General features: G+C 43.3%; 1 protein-coding gene across 5 annotated transcripts in view; it reads right to left on the bottom strand.

Annotated features, from left to right (window-relative positions):
- Positions 1-3,299: 3,299 nt before the first annotated feature.
- Positions 3,300-19,815, bottom strand: part of IFITM10 (interferon induced transmembrane protein 10) — a 28,974-nt gene continuing 12,458 nt past the window's right edge. For all 5 annotated transcript variants that reach the window (XM_081904645.1, XM_081904644.1, XM_081904646.1 and 2 more), the window contains one exon: positions 3,300-4,383. In XM_081904645.1, the coding sequence (XP_081760771.1) occupies positions 4,234-4,383 (150 nt within the window). In that variant the 3' untranslated portion in view covers positions 3,300-4,233. The remainder of the gene's footprint in view (positions 4,384-19,815) is intronic.

The following is a 19,815-nucleotide window of genomic DNA, read 5'->3' as shown; positions in this document are numbered from 1 at the left end:
TAATACCTTCTGCCACCCATTTTATATAAAGTCGCGGTAAATGGTGAAATTTCACTATAGGGACAGATTGTGCAAGAGGGATTCACACCAAATTGAATAGTCCTCAGTGGCTTCTGGTGTTGCTGATGTGGCACCTGGTCTCACTTCTACCACCGCTACTAATTTTATTATTTATACCCCACCCATCTGGCTGCGTTTCCCCAGCCACTCTGGGCGGCTCACAGCACATTAAAAATGATAAAACATTAGACATAAAAAATTTCCCGATACAGGGTTGCCTTCAGATGTCTTCTAAAAGTCAGATAGTTGTTTATTTCCTTGACATCTGATGGGAGGGGGTTCCACAGGGAGGGAGCCACTACCGAGAAGGCCCTCTGCCTGCTTCCCTGTAACCTCACTTCTCGCAGGGAGGGAACCACCAGAGGGTCCTGTGTGTTCATTATTTAAGCCCCATACTTGTCAATGGCTGTGTTCTGACCTATAGCTGGCTGTTGCATAGGCTTGAATTATACATTGCACATACATTGGGAAAGGGATGGTGCTCACTGGTAGTTTCCATGCAAATGATCCTAACGGGCGCCGACTTATAAAAAATATTGGGGGGGCCCATACCGACTTATAAAAAATATTGGGGGGGCCCAAGACCTCCAAACCGCTGCTGCTGGGGGAACGAAAGGGGCGAGCCCCGGGCTGCCCCGACCTTAAGTGAACCTGTGAGGGCCCACCCTTTGCGGCAGCCAATTGGCTGCCGCCGTGGGCAGTGAATATTAATGATGTATCATTTTTGTGCTTCATGCTGTGGCCACAGACATGTGATCTGATGGTGAATTTGGGGTGACCCAATGCAAAAATCCTGAGAATCCCTGTGGATCCATGCTTTTTAACCACATTTTTGCACCACTGCAGCCCCAGGCAACAGTGGGTGTGTGATTTTGGGGGGGCAGGCTGTAGCCATGGACATGCTATGTGCTCTGATGGTGAATTTGGGGTGACCCAATGCAAAGATCCTGAGGATCCCTGTGGATCCATGTTTTGTAACCACGTTTTTGCACCATTGCAGCCCCAGGCAACAGTGGGTGTGTGATTTTGGGGGGGCAGGCTGTAGCCATGGACATGCTATGTGATCAGATGGTGAATTTGGGGTGACCCAATGCAAAGATCCTGAGGATCCATGTGGATCCATGCTTTTTAACCACATTTTTGCACCACTGCAGCCCCAGGCAACAGTGGGTGTGTGATTTTGGGGGGGCAGGCTGTAGCCATGGACATGCTATGTGCTCTGATGGTGAATTTGGGGTGACCCAATGCAAAGATCCTGAGGATCCCTGTGGATCCATGTTTTATAACCACGTTTTTGCACCATTGCAGCCCCAGGCAACAGTGGGTGTGTGATTTTTGGGGGGCAGGCTGTAGCCATGGACATGCTATGTGCTCTGATGGTGAATTTGGGGTGACCCAATGCAAAGATCCTGAGGATCCCTGTGGATCCATGTTTTGTAACCACGTTTTTGCACCATTGCAGCCCCAGGCAACAGTGGGTGTGTGATTTTTGGGGGGCAGGCTGTAGCCATGGGCATGCTATGTGCTCTGATGGTGAATTTGGGGTGACCCAATGCAAAGATCCTGAGGATCCCTGTGGATCCATGTTTTGTAACCACGTTTTTGCACCATTGCAGCCCCAGGCAACAGTGGGTGTGTGATTTTGGGGGGGCAGGCTGTAGCCATGGACATGCTATGTGATCTGATGGTGAATTTGGGGTGACCCAATGCAAAGATCCTGAGGATCCATGTGGATCCATGCTTTTAAACCACATTTTAAGTGGGGAGGGAAGGAAAAACACAGAACGGACAAGGAGCACGAGAGTGGTGTGCAGAGAAGCAGCTGGCTAAGAATGCAGGGGAGGGGTATAACGGCAAGGAGGAAAGGAAGGCAAAAGTTTTCCCTCACCTACCCACCCAAGCCAGCCAGCTCGCACGCTCTCTCTCTCTCTCTCTCTCCCTCCTGCCTGCTTGCCTGGAGGGGAGGGGCTTTCCCTGCTCTTTGTTCCGTTTGAGCAAACACAGCAAGGAAACAGAGGAGGGTGGGCAGTAAGACCCTGAGGCAGAATGCAGGAAAGCAGCCGCTTCCTCTTTTTGAGGGAAAAATACGGTAATAATTTTCTCAAATTATTGGGGGGCAGAGCCCCCCCAAACGAATTTTTGAGGGGGCTCGGGCCCCCTCAGGCCCCATGGAGTCGGCGCCTATGGATCCTAAGTCCTAATGGGAAAATTCTCTCAAAGAGCACAAGTCAGTGTGCAGACAACACTAAGGCAGATAGATCAATGCTCAGATCAATGGTAAGGCAGATGGCTATGTTCTTTCTCCAAGGCTGCCTGCCATGCTGCTCCATGAAATGGTGAAAACAAACAGAAGGGGGAGGAGCCAACAATTGGCTATGCATATGTCCGCAGAGCATGACCCTGACTAATTCCAGACCCTTGGATAATAGCAGCTGGTGGTATGGGGGGGGGGTCTGTGTTGCCAAGCTGGCTTTCTAACATCAGGCATTGCTGCTGGTTACTGGAATAGGAAGGGGGCAAGGCAGCAGGGAGCTCAGCATGGTGTGGGGGCACAGCAGCAGCCTGCATCATGCTGAGCTCCTAAACTGTGCCCCCTTGCCAGACCACAGCTGGAATAGACCATTTTCTGGGAGTTGCTAAGTGCCTGTGAAAGCTTGCATGGAGGCAAACAAATGAACTACCCATGAATCAAAGGTACTTTTAAACTGAAGCAAAAGGACCTTAGGAAAGCCATAGTTATAAAGAAGAGGGCGAGGCTGGGCTCAGGATGCGGAACCGCTGACTTCTCCAAAGTACAGCCAAATAGTTTGGGCTATACTAACAAATTGGAACAGCTGCATTTTTTGTATTTCTCTTTAAGTGCCCTATTGAAGCTAGTTTGGTGGAAGGACACAATTCCACTATGGGGAAAGAGGCGAATTCTGTTGCCCATTAGAGTACTCCAGCCCCCGGCCCCTGTGGAATGAAAGTATTTATCAAGTGAACAATACAAATTATTTGTAGGCTTACTAAACTGCTGAATGGCAATGCTATCTTGGGGCAGTTGGGAAAAAAATATTTACTTTTGCACTGTGACACTGACCTAGATATTGTAAAATTTAAAAAGAATGGTTCGGCTTGTTTCAAAAGCTATATTAAATGAAATCCTACCATCTTTAAATTGGTCAACAAAGCCCAGCTTTCTCCTGCTGTGGATGGCATTATGAGGCAGAAACATGCAACCTGTAGTATACAGTGTCTGATGGTTAGAGGTATTTTTATTGAAAGTTGACAGAGATACAGGATCTATGCAAATTTTCCATAAGTTGTCTACATTCTCAGTGTTTCCATGAGGTTCCAAAGAGGACCATTACTTTTTCCCTCCCCTCTGGGATTTACCCTGGAAGGCTCCAGGATTCGTCAGGAGAAGCTAGTGTAACCTGTCTAGAACCCAAATTTCCTGATTTATAAACATTTTTGCAAGCTATTATGGGCTTCAATCAAATAAATATGAAAACAGGTAAAAATGTAGACGGCAAAGGTGTGTGTTTGTGTGTTGGGGGACACAGAGTGGGGAGCGGAGAGGGAAAGAACTTGGAAGCAGTCTGAATGCAACTGATATGTTCTGCAAAGGCCATGCCTAACTCTTAGCAGCAAGCTTTTTTTTTTTTTAATTATTCCATTCCCTCTCTTGAGCTTCTGAAACTGTGTACAGACTTAGGGGTATATCCCGAAAGAGGTCTGCATTTCACCATGCCTAACAGGGCAATCTGCCCCATCCTCTCAGTTCAGCACTCTCAGGTCGGTTATGTTGCCTTCATCTTGGGATCACTGGTGTACTCCTTCCGTTTCTCCTCCACCGCAGTCCGCCGTCCCCTCCGATTAAGCCGTGTCGTTTCCATCTCACCATCAAATCCTATTTCTTTATCATGAAAATAAATACTTTGTGTACAAAATGTAAAAGTAAAACTCTCTGCTACGTAAGTTCACATACCAGTCAGGCTATTTGGGGGGCGGGGGGGAGAGAGAGGAGTGTCAAGGGGAGTCCTGATTGTTTCTTCGATCTGTTTGGGGTGGCGTTTGCCATTCGGAGGGAGTTGCATGGGTGTCGTCTTATTTGTTTTCGTCCCTTCTGTTAGAAACTCAATGGCGGCTTCTGGCACGGGAATTTGGGCAGCAACTACTGGCCACGGTCTAGTAGTTGGTGAGTGGGTATCGCAGAAAGATGAAGACAAGGATGATGCAGAAAGTGGCCAGTGCCGAGCTGGTAATGTTAAAAAGACGGGCAGTCTTGGCGTCTTCGACAGCACCATTCAGGTCATTGAGGAGTTTTTTATCCCGAACCTGGAAAAAAGAACAACAACAACCATTGGGCGACATGTCCAAAATGGAAGCCAAGTAATCGGGCTACAGCAAGAGCCACAGCCTGCCCAGTGATTTCTGGTGCTTCAAAGAATGTGAGTGGAAACATCTAGTATTTGTCCCTACTGCATCATATGCATTTATTTCCTCTGCCTGGGACTCCTAACTATCTCCTTTACCTTTAAAGGATCGGGACAGTACTACTGATATACTTCTTCCAGCAGGGTGAACAATAGCACTGCAAATCAAATGTGATGATGGGAGCAGGTGAGTCAGCAGCGGGGTGGGGTGGGGGTGGATATGACAGGTAGGTGCTAATTGGCTTTTCCTTGAGAGCACAGAGCAGTATAGCATTATGTGTATAGCTGCTTCCTCTAGGAAACTATGTCCATTGGTCGCAAAATTTGAGATGCAAATAATGGGGAGGGGAAGATGGAGTGGAGATGACTGGGGCATTAACCGTTGACATGGGCTGTGTGTCATACACTGGAAGAAACAATTTGTGCATAGTTAAGACATTTCATTTCTTTAACAGCTAATGGCAAAAATCTATGGCCTTCTAAGTTAAGACTTCACCAGGTTCAGCACTGTTATGTGCTTCCTTTGTGACTGCAGCCAGGTTAATTTCCAACGCTCCTTCTGAGCAAAGCACATTATGGAAAGGGCAATATACAGTTCAGAGTAGGGGTGGTAACCCTGTCATGCACTCCTATTTCAACTGGATCATGGGTATTTATGGGAGCTGTCAGTAGTCAATTGTATATGTGTGTGTGCGTCCCATCCCTCCTAGTGAAATCTGGCAGAGGATTCCACTGCAGCAAGAAGCTGTAAGTATATTAATATTAATAGGGTTAGGCTAATGGAGGTCTTATGCAGATCCCACGCAGTTTAACCTATAGCCACTGCAGCTAGACTTCAGGTTTCATTACTACTGAATAGATCCTGCACATCACTAGTACCAGTAACATTGCAAAAATAAAGCAGCATGCTCTGGAGCAGCCCTGCTGGTTCCTCTTTATTATGGAATAGGTGATTGAGAGAAGGTGGCCTCTACAGAGAGAATCCAAAAGCAGTGTCACTAAGCAATTCTTTCAGGTTGCAGAAGCTGTAGACATATGGCTCAAGCTTGACGTGACTATAGTTACATTCTATATGCTAAAGTTATTCTGCTATAGTACTTTCATGGGTTATGAGAGTACCCTTCATCAGGTGCATTTCTTGGATTTGTCAGTGGGTCTATATACACATGGTTGTAGAGCTGTGTCTCTCAAACTTTTTTCTCTGGGCCACACTTACAGAATAAAAAATTGCTTGTGCTACACTGATTTTTCTTTTTTTTTTAACAGATAAGATATTGATTGGAAAACACAACCAGGATTGTCCTCAGTATCATTTGATGTTCCTGCTCTCATTTTGAAACGATACCTATCCATTTCCTGCAAATATTTTTAAAAATGTTTTGACACTATACTACACTGAAATATTGAAATGTTTCTTTGTCCTTGAATCTTCCCGCCACACTTGCCCCCCTCTCCTGCCACACCTTTGAGAACCACTGGTGTAGAGGAAGGATGTGGGGGGGAACCAATGGAGTCCCATGACCATGAAATGCCAAACGTACAGCTTGTGACAGTACAATTAAAGTTTAAATGTATGCACAAAAAACAATGGAATCAGTTACAACAGCGGTAATTTGTGATAACTTAATCATCATTCCTTTGTTGGAGAATAGCAATGTTCAAGTCAGCATTAGGAGAGAGTCCTGGGAGACTGAAATGTTCTCTCACGAGTTTCTGAACGTTGCCATTCCGGATGTCAGATATGTGATCATCATCATCATCATCAAAGAAGACGCCGGTATGAAACTACTGAATTAGAACTGAATAAGAAGTTTGATTATATCAGTTCTGAGCATAAGTAGAGACTATGGGTTCTCGTCCCACTACAGACATTAATAAATTTAAGAATGATTAGGGTATCACCAATTACTGCTGTTGTGAATAGTCACTGGGTTTTTTTTGCATACAGTTTTAAGCTTCAGTTGAGTTTTCACAGAGTGTACTATTGGCACTTCATTGCCATTAGATCTCATTATTTACAAGTGTATATAGTGACGTGGACTCTGGTCCACGAAAGCTTATGCCATAGTAACTGTGTTAGTCATTCAGGGGCCACAAGACTATTGCTTTTGCTGCAACACATGAACATGGCTAATTCATATTGTAGTGAGTTACTGCTTTAGTGCACAGGGAAGGCCATGTGATGCCCTTCAGATGTTGTGGTCTACAACTCCCATCAACCTGGACTGTTGATGGTTAGAGCCTTCAACATATAGAAGACACTACATTAGGTACCTCTGCCTTACTGACTCGCATCAGGTCATAAGATTGCAGTAAGAAACTGAAGCCACTTGCAATGAACCAAGCTAAACACCAGGTGTCAGTGGTGAACTATGTATGGCAAACCTACCAAGCTGTAGTGCAGCAGAGCTGCCTAGAAAGAGCAAAACGTTTTAATTGACCAAGTGTCTCCAGAAATCTTCCATGAATTCATGTAAGTCATTTTTAAAAGTGATTTCCTTTATAAATCCCTGAGTGTTTACTGCCTTGTGAACTTGACATTGCTCAATGAAGTGACGGCAATAACAAAAGCCACAAGTTCAAATATTCGGTCTGTGATTCCAGCTTGCCAATTTCCAAAGCCTGCAGCTTATTTCAGGCCACGCAGCAACATCCCGTGCATTCTAAATACATGGGATCTTCCATTTTGCTCCCCTTCCAAGGCTGTTCTTTTACAAATATACTCCTTGCTTATCACAGACTCTGCCTGCTGCCTCCTTGCTGGCATAGTTGCTATTGAAGGAAATTGCTAATGTTGACTGAACTGTAAAAGGCGGTAGGGAGAAACTGCCTGTTATGCAAATGCATATATTAACTCCCTAAATCAACTTCTTTTAAGAAAAAAAAATGCAGCTCCAGAAAGGATTGGCTTTCAGCAGAGAAATAGATGGATGTTTAACCCTTTCCCCACTCAGTGCTCTTTCTCAGTATCTCCTTGTTGGGGATCTAGATGTGTGTTTGCTGCACACATTCCTGGGATTCTTTTGAAAAACCATATGCTTTAAATCTATGGTGTGGACGGTGGTATCACTGCAGGTGGGGGAGTATATTTCTGTTTCTGCATTAAATTTTGAAAATCGACAATCAGAAAATGAATAATATGCATTCTGACTATGTTAAGAATAACAGCATATCATTTGTTTTCATTATTTAGTTTATTCTACTTGCAGTGTCTTATTTTCTTGCAAAATGTATTTACAGTGACCAAGACTGCAGAAGTGAAGGGATTTTGTTTGTTTGCAGATAAACTTCAACAGAGTCACAGAGATTTTACAAATGCAAGCCCTTCTATCCTGAACTGTAATCATATTCTACATGAATTTGGTTCTAATCACCAAGACATCAATGATTATTTATTGTTTACCCTGCCCTTCCTCCGAACAGCTTGCAGCAACATACATACCTCCTCCTTTTTACATTCACAACAACCCTGTGAGGTAGGTTAGACTGAGCCACAACGACTGATTCAAGGCCACCTAATAAACTCTGTGGCTGTGGGTGGGTCTCCCCAGTGTAAAGCTAACTCTACAACAACTCACTGGAAACAACTTCAAAGATAGTCCCGCTACATTGGTTTGGATGGGTCTGGATTTATTTAACGAAATTGTATTGTGGAAACCCAGCCATTTCATCTGCCTCTAGCTTTGGCCCATGGTCTTCCTTAGATTCACCACCTTTGATGAGCATCCTTTCAAGAGTCTCAAAGCAATCTTTGAGGTCAAGTTTTCTTGCCATGGAGATAGCAATAATGGGGAAAGAGCCACTTGTTGACCAGTACTTGTTGCACAAATACAAACAGCACATAACTTTTACTTATCCCTAAATCAGAAGTGGGGAACCTGTGGCTTTCAGGATGGTGTCAGACCACCACTGCTTTCATCCCTGAGTGGCTGACGCTGGTAGGAGCCCCAATTTTTTTTGGAGGGCAGCCAATTCTCTCCCCCTTCCAATATAGCATCATGCCTGGGGGGGGAGCTCCATGGGGGGCATCATATGACTCCGAAAAGAGCTCTGGGAATTGTAATTGTAGTGAGAATTCTGCTGGAGAACCATAGCAGTGTAATGCATGGCATCGTATCCTACATTTGGTGAGTTATAAATCAATTCATTGGGGGGCAATTCCTAAGAGTTTAAATCCTTTTAAGTTTGCGGTGAAGACAGATCTCTTGTGTGTAGCTCACAGCCGCTACACAGTAGCAGCAGACATCTCTGCAAAAGCGTTTTTAAAACACCCTAAATAATGTATTAGCTAGCATTAGTGTCAATTATTATTAGTTACATTTGTATCCTGCCCCTTTCCCCAAGGAGCTCCAAACAACATCTGTTCCTCCTCAAAAACTGAGATAGGTGAGATTGTGAGGCCAAGGTAGGCCCTTGGTCAAGGCTACCAAAAAGAGCTTCATAACTGAGTGCTGGTTTGGACTGGGCTTCCCCCATCCACAACCAATCCTATAATCATGACTACACCATCACTGAGGGCCCCTCCAGGTGCCCTTTTCATTGCACATCCATCATGATTTGTGTTCAGGTTGGCATTGGGACAGTTATCTATGATCTTGCTTTCAGTTCCGTAAAAGTATTGAGTCAAACGTACACCATTGTTTCCAACTGGTGCATGTTCCACAGTTTTCTGCTGAAACCCCCAAACTTTTCATACTACAAAGTCCCAAGGATTTTTGGTCCCACTTTTGTGCCCCCTCCAGATGACAACACTGGGGATGCATCACACAACAACTAATAAAAGTGGTGGACACCCTGTGCCCACCCCAATAGACTGCTATTGCATCACTGGTAGGTTGCAGAATACACCCACAAACAAACACACACACTAGTCTGGAGGGGACCTACATGATTTCCAGGTGAACATGCTAATTTCCTTCCATTGAAAAGTGTAAGGATTCAGGTAAAATAAAAGCTCTGTCTGTGGTGTTCCATTTGTGATGGCTATTCCACCTATTCAAGCAATCATTTGAGTAATGGATTTGCATGTGTAGTGAAGATGTTTGCACAGAGCTGCCTCTGTCTGATTAATACATTCTAGCACTATGTGCTTCTTTGCACTTTATTTATTCTTTTAGATCTAACAAAACTCCTTTAAAAAAAATGTGCATCTAAAAACGTATATGTGTGTTTGGAAACATATTTGTCATAGAGATTCACTTATCTGAAATCTAGAACTGGTTGCAGCTTACCATCCAGTTTATAAGGTAAAGGTAAAGGGACCCCTGACCATTAGGTCCAGTCATGACCGACTCTGGGGTTGCGGCGCTTATCTCGCTTTATTGGCCGAGGGAGCCGGCGTACAGCTTCCGGGTCATGTGGCTAGCATGATTAAGCCGCTTCTGGCGAACCAGAGAAGCACACGGAAATGCTTCCCGCCAGAGTGGTACCTATTTATCTACTTGCACTTTGAGGTGCTTTCGAACTGCTAGGTTGGCAGGAGCAGGGACCGAGCAAGAGGAGCTCACCCCGTCGCAGGGATTCGAACCACCGACCTTCTGATCGGCAAGTCCTAGGCTCTGTGGTTTAACCCACAGCGCTACCTGCATCCCTCAGTTTATACTTTGTGGCAAACCTAGGATTGCTGCCACACATTGTTTGAAAAGGTCCTTTGCCTCATTCTCTGTCTGAATCTTCTACACCTCTTCTTCCTATTGCTGTTCTTCTTTCTCCCACATCCTCTATCTATACCTTTCCTTTAACATCTGCTTCTCTGTTGTCAGACTGCTATGTCAAGGCAGTGGGTGGGGGCCAGGCCTGAAGCTATTCCAAAACTGTAGCCAGCCTGATTTTTACAGTGAAATGCAGACAAATTCTGAGCACAAGTCTCTAGGAGCTGCAGGGGTACAACACTTTTGATGAAATAACTGAAAAGAACAAATGAAAAGAGCAGCTCATTTAGGACTTGCAGATGCTCATGATAATTAGGCATATTTAAATGAAAGTGTTCTAGGAATGTAAATCTCCCAGGAGCACCAGAATGAACTTTCTCCCTCCTTTTGATCTGTATCTTTGTCATTCCCTCCTGTCCTCCTTTCCCCCACTTTTCTCACATTGCTCCCTTTCCCCACTTCCTATTGTTTTGAAGATTAATATGGATTATCTACCACACTGAATGCTTTTAGGTGAAATAGTGCAGGGTATCAGCAGGGATTATAACAGAGAAAGCAGGCACTCTTTAATCAAGCTGACAATACCTTGCGTACTTTTACATGCCCTTCTGGCAACCCATGTTAAAGAACTATATGCTGCCTCCTGTCACAGCAAAGCTGTTCACACAGCCTCTTTTCTCATCCTCTTTTCTTCCCCAACCCCCAAGCATATTAGGAGTACAATTCTGGCACCAACATCTGCTGCTGAGTTTTGTCTGACACGAAACCAGAGCACTGCACTATTGCTATTACACTGCTACCTCTTGTGATTCCTATTTAACTAGCCATGGCCTCATGCATGCTAATCTATGCTTCCTTCCAGGCTCCAGACAGGTGTTGCAAATGACAGCCTCAGGGGACCAGATTCAAAGGAGGAAGAGGCTCCTGTGAGTTTAATAGCTGCTTGGATAGAAAAGGGAATTCCTGGAAGTGCAGGTGGTTCTGCAGAGATGAGAAAAGCTGCCCTTGTGAAATTCCCTCTTTGAAGCTTCCTTAACCTTTGGCCACTCCAAGATGTCCTGTCTTCATATTATTGTTATGATCATTTTGTGGTTGGTTTTTTTTGGGGGGGGGTAAATATATATTGAGAGAATGCATTTTTAATCATGCACATCTTGCTATTAAGTGGCATTCTAGGCATTTAGGAAAATCCCCCCCTCCCGGTTTGCATGTGGTTCTTGTGATGTGCCAGTTTGTGATTATGTGGGGGTTAATAGATTCACAGCTGTGCCTTTTATTATGCAGAACTCCTGGTCAGCAGCATTTTCAAGGTGCAACTATCTTTTTTTCCTGTTCTCATTTAGCCTTGTGTTGCTGTTCTTTCCCTCTCCGTTAGCTGCTGTTGCATAAGGATCGATAAAGGAGATCTTGGCATTGTGCTCTCACCAGGAAGATTCATGGTTTTCCTGGCACAGTGTAGACATCCTGTCCCGAGAGTTATGCACACATAATGTTTCTGCAGCATTTACTAGTAGAATAGCTGCCACAACTGGGCACTGGGTAGGCTGCTGACAGATTCTCAATTATCTCTAGTGAACTACTTCTGTCCACTGACTCTGTCTACCTGATATAACCCTATCCACCCAGACATAAATGCAGCACAAACCAAGAGTTAGTTCCACGCAAACTTAATTATAAACCCCCCACCCACCCACCCAATCTCCATCCTTATCTCACCACATTCAAGTTGTTATCAAACAATATAAATAACCATAAGATCACACCATAAAAATAATTAAAGCAACAGTCATAACCAATCGATACGTTAACGCACACACACAATATTAGCCAACGCAACACAAGTAAAATTCCTATTTGGGAAAGTCTGTCTAAACAAAAAAACACTCTCATGCAACACCCTAGCAGGTGTGCACAGTGGCAGATCTCAGTGTGATCCAGAATTAAGGGGCCCTTGCCAAGAAGGTAGGACCACTTACTGCTCTCATAAAGAGGCACCTAGATGATCTTAAAAGGTAAAGAGATTCCAAAGGGCAGAGATGATCTGAGATATACCAAGTCCAGGTCATGAAGGACTTTGTAAATTAAAACCAGCATCTCTAATTCAAGGTAATAGGTAGTCAGTACTTCTGCTGCACAATTACCGCATTGGCCTGAATATAAGTCTCACTTTTTTTTTCAGATTCCGACCGTGAAAAGTTACAGTGCAGCTTAAATTGGATTTTACAATATTGCTGCTGAAACAGGCATACAGTAAAACGGAATGGGTGTGAGTGCGTGTGGAATTTTAAGGGAGTGGCTTATATTTGGGTATTGTATTTTTTTTCTTTTTTGCCCTTGAATTTTAAAGGTGCAGCTTATATTTGGGTGCGGCTCATATTCGGGCCAATATGGTAGTTGAATATTAGACTCCCACCTACCTAACCCAGCAAGAAAGTGGACTGTGGCAATGCATGTAAACTAAAGCCTCTGAGATATCATTGACTGTCCAACCTAGAACCATTAGATGGCAACCAACATTTGCACAAGATTCCAGGCTTCCATCCTGACTTGATAATGATAGTGCAATCCTGCATGGGTCTATTCAGAGTTAAGTACCATTGCTTTCAATGGGGCTTACTCCCAGGTAAGTTTGTGTATATAGGATTGCAGCCTGAAATATCTTGAAACACTGAATTCACGATGAGGTTGCTGTTTGGAGACAAGCATTCCTATGATCCCTGATCTCTCTCTCTCATATTATTTGCAGGTGCTGAACAGAGTAGTGCAGATACATGTTTTCTTTTAATCACCCCTTTTCCCAAAATGACTTCAAATAACGTTATGCTACTAAGGGTGAACTCTTATCAAACCTCAAAAAACCCCAATATATTTGTCCTTGTAATAAGGCAATGAAAATGGAATGGAGAGCTGAGACACAGATTCCTAAGGCCAAATGTTTCCCAGAGCTTGTAACGAGATTGTGGTAAGTGCACAGAATTCAAAACTAGACCCAGACTTTCTGAAAAGGTGCCATTTATTAAATAAATTAAAGTAAAACCTCTGGGGATCCAGTTTCCATTATGCAGCCTTTGGTGTGAGGTTTTCAAGAGATCAGCAAGCAGAATAAAATGATCAAATCTCATTTGATGAATTTACATCCTACTTAAAATGCAAAGGCACATCTGTATGAGAGCCTCACTCGCTTCCAGTTCAATGCTTTAGTGCCAAAAAGGAAGTTTAAAACTAGTCTGCTGAAAAAGAAGAGACAAATGTTATAGAAGCCAAGCCAAGCCCCTCCCCTTATCTCCCTGTTTCCATGACTTGTACAAACAATGTGTTAGAACCCCAATCTGCATATACATGCAGGTAGGGAAAGGGTAGAAAAGCCATAAGAATGACCTTGCTGGATCAGGACAAGCCTATTTCCCAGCATTTTGTCTTCAAGGGTGATTGCTCAAGATACCTATGAAAAGCTCACAAGCAGGACATGATAAAGATAGTCATCTCCATTTATCTCTCATCTGTTGATCAGAGGTGAACTACCTCTAAATGTGGAGCTCCTGCTTTTAGTGTTAGCTTAGAAACTACTGATAGGGCTTATGCTCCATAAATTCACCCAATGCACTTTTAACGTTATCTGTAGTTGTCCTCATTGCTACATACTGTGCAAATGAATGCCACGGGCTAGTTCTGTGTTACACAGAGTACTAGTCTGAAATGGTAGGAATACACCATTGCTTCTGTTTATTACAGGCATGGCAATAACCACATATGTATTTACTGAAATTCACCAACATAAGAAACACCAGGTGGAAATAGCTTCCCCACTGTACACAGAATAGATCTTAGAGCTCTGTTGCTATTAGTGTTCTAAATGCTAGCTTGCTGTGCAAATAACCAAACTTCCCTCTTTTCTGAAATATACCCAGAAATTATGTGTTAAAACTAATTTGTCTCTCCTGCTCTTCAAGATGAATCCACGTAGACCGCTTACTTGTTTACTCTTTCAAAATCCTCTCTTGGCTTGCTCTCATAATTCATTACTCTCCAACTACCAGTTTCAAGGCCTGTTGTGACTTATATCTCTGCCCATCAGCCCTTTCTCCTAATTTTCTTCCAGTTTGGGACATGTGGGTTTTTTGTAGGCATGAAGGGGGCTTATATTTCACAAAGTTCTGTGCATTTTCTTGCTACATGGTACCCACACTGACTCCTTGATTTTTGTGATTGTCCCTGAAGAGTGTTGGCGAATCAGTGCTGATTTGCAGCCACTACCATGGACAGCGGCACTAGAGGTCAAAAGGATAGGGTGATTGCAGGACTGTCAGTTAGATCAAGTAGTTTGTGATTTGCCTAGGCAATGCCTCTGGTCCTTGCATTAGATCACTTAAGGGTTATTCTGAGATCCCAATGGCATAAGGCATAGCACTCAGACCCCAGTCTCTGCTGGGGGCTGAGACATGGGGGCTGTTTCAAATAGCTCTCCACGCTGCCAATTTATGTGGCAAGTTGTGTGTGCTGCAAATTACCATGTGGATCATTACCAGGTGGTGGAAAGAGGAATTTGTCCACATCATTGTGGAGCTGCTGCACTCAAAAAGCTTGACACATGGCAAGAACTGCCACATGGAATGATTCAGAATGGCATTCACAGCATTATTGTTCCATGTTCACTAGTCCTCAGTGACTCTGAGAATGGGATGTTATGAGTTGAGAAACATTTGGAAGCACATGAGTGTGGCAGCCAAACCTCATGTTAATTTTGTTTCTGCATTTAATATGCAGGGTTGTTGTTTTTAAGCATCAATGGTGTGTGTGATGATGATGATGATGATAATGATATTATTATTATTATTATTATTATTAGTAGTAGTAGTAGTAGTAGTAGTATTATTTATACCCCGCCCATCTGGCTGGGCTTCCCCAGCCACTCTGGGCAGCTTCCAACAAAATACAGTGGTACCTCAGGTTACATATGCTTCAGGTTACATATGCTTCAGGTTACAGACTCCGCTAACCCAGAAATAGTACCACGGGTTAAGAACTTTGCTTCAGGATGAGAACAGAAATCGTGCTCCGGCGGCACGGAAGCAGCAGGAGGCCCCATTAGCTAAAGTGGTCTTCAGGTTAAGAACAGTTTCAGGTTAAGAACGGACCTCCGGAACAAATTAAGTACTTAACCTGAAGTACCACTGTATTAAAATACTGAAATACATCAAACATTAAAAGCTCCCCTAAACCTTATTATCAAGATTGTAGCAGGCAGTGAGGAGGAACTGAACCATCTCATTCTTTCTTGCAGTCGGAAAGAATATCTCTCTGCTCTGAAGCTATTATTTGCACTTGAAATTTAATGAGTTTAATGCCAAGTTTACTTTGGCCCTGAATGGACCTATAACAGTGGAAGCAACCAAAAAACCCATAGGAGAACCCAACTGTCCCACATATATCAAACTATGTAACCCATGAAATTATCTATCATCATGCAGTCAGAACCAGATGAATGAAGAAAGGTGCATGTTTAAGCAAGCAGCTTCATATGGCTTGCACAAGCAAGGCAAAAAAATACTGCAGGGAAAAGCACTACTCCATGCTCCACCAATACCCTCCCATAGAGCTGCAACTCAAGCAGACCTGGGGGGGGGACTACTTTCTGGTCTTCAAGAGGCAGATCCCAACCATCAGCAAAACACTTTCACTGAAAGCTGAAATACATGACCATCAGCATCATGTTACATGGAATTATATCACTTTGGGAGAAAGCTAGGTAAGAACCTTCTTCCTAAAAAAGCCAGGATTGGGGCTTTAAAAATATATCTAACCTCTTAGTGTTGAGGTCCGACAAACAACAGGGGACCTCTGTGCTTTTGTACCACATACCACCACAACCACCCCGTCCAAAAATCTTATAAAACTGCAGGTTTAGGACAAAAATCCAGCCTGGAGCTGCTCAGGATATGAAGGTAAAGGCTGCCATCATACAACATTTCTCTGGCCCCGGCACTCTTAAACCTCATCCCATATGTTGCTGCTGCGCTGATGCAAAGGCAGCTAACAGAACTAGGGTTTTAGGAACCTGTTGAACTTAATGTCCTATACTTTAGGGCCTATTTAAGGCAATATTTTAGCTATTCAACATCATTTTATTTTTTAAAAATTTATTTTAAGTTCTTAAATTATTTAAAGTTCCAAGAGCAAACTCTGGGGATCTTATAGCCTTCAGCATGTTGGCTACCTCTCAGCTACAATACTCTGAACTTACGTTAACACAAAACAGGTTTTTTCTTCTTCAAGAGACAGCCTCTAGTTGTATTTGCAACTGAGGCCCCAATTAATTTTGCTTGAGCAAACATGTAGCCCCAGTGATGTTAGTAGGCCAAAGGTCTTCACAGAAATTGCTGTTGTGGTCTGAGTACTGCCTGGAGTAAACTAAGGTACTTCTCAATTAATATACATTGCCCGAGCTTACACAGCACCAGGGGCTGTGTCAAGTAAATAGCCATGCACAGCACTTGATCGCCACTTATGCAGTTTCTTATCACTTTATTCCACTTTAATCAACTTTTGATTAATCTGTGGTCATTGAAACGTATTGTGTTTGAGATGAAATCACATGAAATGAAAAGCTGTTATCTGTAGTGATCAATTTAGCTATTCCCACACACAAGCTGTCACTTGAAGTTTAGTTAAATCGGTCTTAGGATGGTCTATAGTAAATTGGGACAATGCTTCCACTTTTCAATACCACTGTCAGGTTTCCCAAAAGATAAAAAATAAGATGTAGTCGTAGCTGTTGTTTTTGATTTAGATAACCTTCTACTGGTCTAGAAGTATGCAAGCTTCCCTCCCCCCAATGGAGGGGGAAAAGAGACAGTAGTGAAGATTTCATATTGTCATTCAAGGCTGTAGTACTGGGGTGCTCCTAGGCCTGTTGCTCAGTCTGGAGGGTTAACCTATAGCATTGGTCAGACATGCTTTTCACCAGGTCCACCTGGTCAGAAAGCTGGATATAGATCTGGTGGCATGGTTCATACCTTCTCTTTGTCACAGTACAATGTAATACACTCAGCACACGGCTGCCCTTGATAATCGTCAGAGAGCGCTAACCGCTGCAGAGCGAAGCCATCCCTTGATGAAACTAGGCAGCAGGAGCATATTACACCAGTGAGAACTTGCACTGTTTCTCTATGGGATCCCAGACACACTTCAGGCGGCTGGCTTTGATTTATGAAATACTTAACAGCTAGGGGGCAATTTAGCTATGTATCCATTCTGTACTTCTCATCCTGTCTTATCATTAGGATGCCTAAGGGCATTTCAATGCAAACAGTGCACACCTCAGTCACCATTTAACTTACTATCTATTGCAACCTATTCTGCAAGCAAGTCCAGCGAGTATTATGCACTGTCAGGATCCATATTTAGGCATTCATTGAACTCTGCTTTCTCTGTCCCCATCCCCATTATCCTCTATGAGTTAGAAGGAGACTGTCAGGGTTTAACATTGTGTGTGGCACTTACATGAGCACACCAGGCTCCCTGTTGCAGACAATCACCTTCCAGCTTCTGGAGGGTGACCAGGGCAGCAGTGGCAGTCATCAGGGCAAGGGAGAGATGCTTGCCTGACCCCTGATCACTGCTGTCACTGCGGCATTTCAGGAAGGGAAGGAGTAAGGTGGCTTTGAGATGGGCATTATGCATATGCACTTACGGAATCTATCTGATGCTGCTGTTGGTGTGCTTGCACCATGCTGACCTCATCACTACCTTGCTCCTCACCCTTCCTGGTACATCACAGTGATGACAGTGATAGGGGGTCAGGTAAGCAGCACAGTGCTGCCAATAACTACCGCAGGACAGAGTTGGTGCACTTTATCCCCATTTTCTCCCATCATATGTTGATATAGGAAGCAAGTGCCTGAATAGGATTAGGGCAGTGGGAGGATTGCAAGACTTTGAAAAACTGGACTGTACTCTAGCACAGTAGAAAAGGAGGGAGTGGATACATTCCAACAAATATATAAATAGACACTTACTTTGGTTTTTCAGGCTGCCCTCCATGAGAGAAAAGGATGGAGCAGAAATCTGAAACACGTTCATCACTCACCAAAGTGCTCATTTTGCTATACACTCTGCCTCTATCTATTCCACAGACCCCTGTGCATAAGCCACAAATGCAATGGGCACTGCCTCCTTTGTCACTCTCTTTCTGTGCCTTTGAAAAATGTTGTGCTTGCATTTTTTCCATTTCTCTCCATCTCTTCCCTGCTATAAAATCAGAGCTGCAAGAGAGAGAAGAGCCCTATGGGCTTGCTGCAGGAATTACTGACAGAAAATCTTCTGACCTGTGCCATGCAGAAGGTCAAAATAATTGACCATAATAGTCCCTTCTGGCAGTGAGAGCTATGAAGATACAGAAACTGTCTAGCCCACCACATGCTCCTGCTGACATTCCTTATATTGCTCTTATCAGTGCACAAGGCAGGTTATTTCATTTATTTCTCTGTTATAACAAACACCAGCGGTTCCATGGACTGACAGACATCAACACTGCCTTAATGATCAGCTTGTTTCTCTTGCCTTAATTTTAGCCATTTTCTTGGATCTTTAGAATTGCTCTGTTCTGAAAGAGTCAATGGGAGCTATAGATTCTGAGTGCTTTTGGTAAACAGACTTCTATCTATATCCCTCTGGAGGATTCCAAACATTTATTTTACCACTAAGGTTTACATCCAAATGACATTTACATGCAGTAAGCATGGCTCTGATCCTGCAAAATATGGAGTACCTCCTTCAACCTTCCATCTTTACTGAAGCCTGCACTAAGGACTTCTGCATCTTCTGCATGAAATTTTTATGGAGCTTTTGACTGGCTAGCTCTTCTTCAAAGCCTAGATTATAAACCTGAGGAAATGAGAGGTTATAAGGACTGTAAGAATTGGAAAACTACACATCATCCAAGACACCTGTTAAGGATTTTCTCTCTCTCCTAAATGAACAAGTCTAGCTCATGCTGACATTTGTAGTTATTGGGCTGTAGATTTCAGAATATCTGGCTTAACTCTTTGCCCATAGATGAAAGCATTCTTCATTTTTTTTTTTTTTTTATAAAAATTTTTATTAAGATTTTTTACAGATACATATTTAACAAACAAAATAGGTTTCATAACATCTTTTCATTCTATTGCGGACTCCCTCACGTCTCCCGCTTCCACTCTCATCATTAAAAACGAATTTTTCCAAGCAAATTATCATCTTGTTTATACTCTTAAGTGCAATGTTTAGGTTAAACTCAAATAAAAAATTATAATTTAATGGTAGACAGTTATTTCTGCTCTGGCTTCCTTGTTAGGATTCAACCAAATTACAATACTTTTGTAAATAAATCTTAAATTTCTTCCAGTCTTCTTCAACCCTCTCCTCTCCCAGGTCGCGGATTCTGCCAGTCATCTCAGCCAGTTGCATATAGTCCATCAGCTGCATCTGCCATTCTTCCAGTGTTGGTAGATCTTGTGTTTTCCAGCTCTTAGCAATAAGTATCCTTGCCGCCGTTGTAGCGTACATAAAAAATGTTCTATCCTTCTTTAACACGTTCTGGCCGACCATGCCCAGAAGGAAGGCCTCTGGTTTCTTGGTGAAGGTATACTTAAATACCTTTTTTAACTCATTATATATCATTTCCCAAAAGGCCTTCACTTTAGGGC

The sequence above is a fragment of the Podarcis melisellensis genome (genome assembly GCF_964234715.1).
Source record: "Podarcis melisellensis genome assembly, chromosome: 1".
In the NCBI taxonomy this organism is placed as follows: Eukaryota; Metazoa; Chordata; class Lepidosauria; order Squamata; family Lacertidae; genus Podarcis; species Podarcis melisellensis.
Note: the sequence above shows the minus strand (reverse complement) of the source record. Positions and strands in the feature narration are given on the sequence as shown.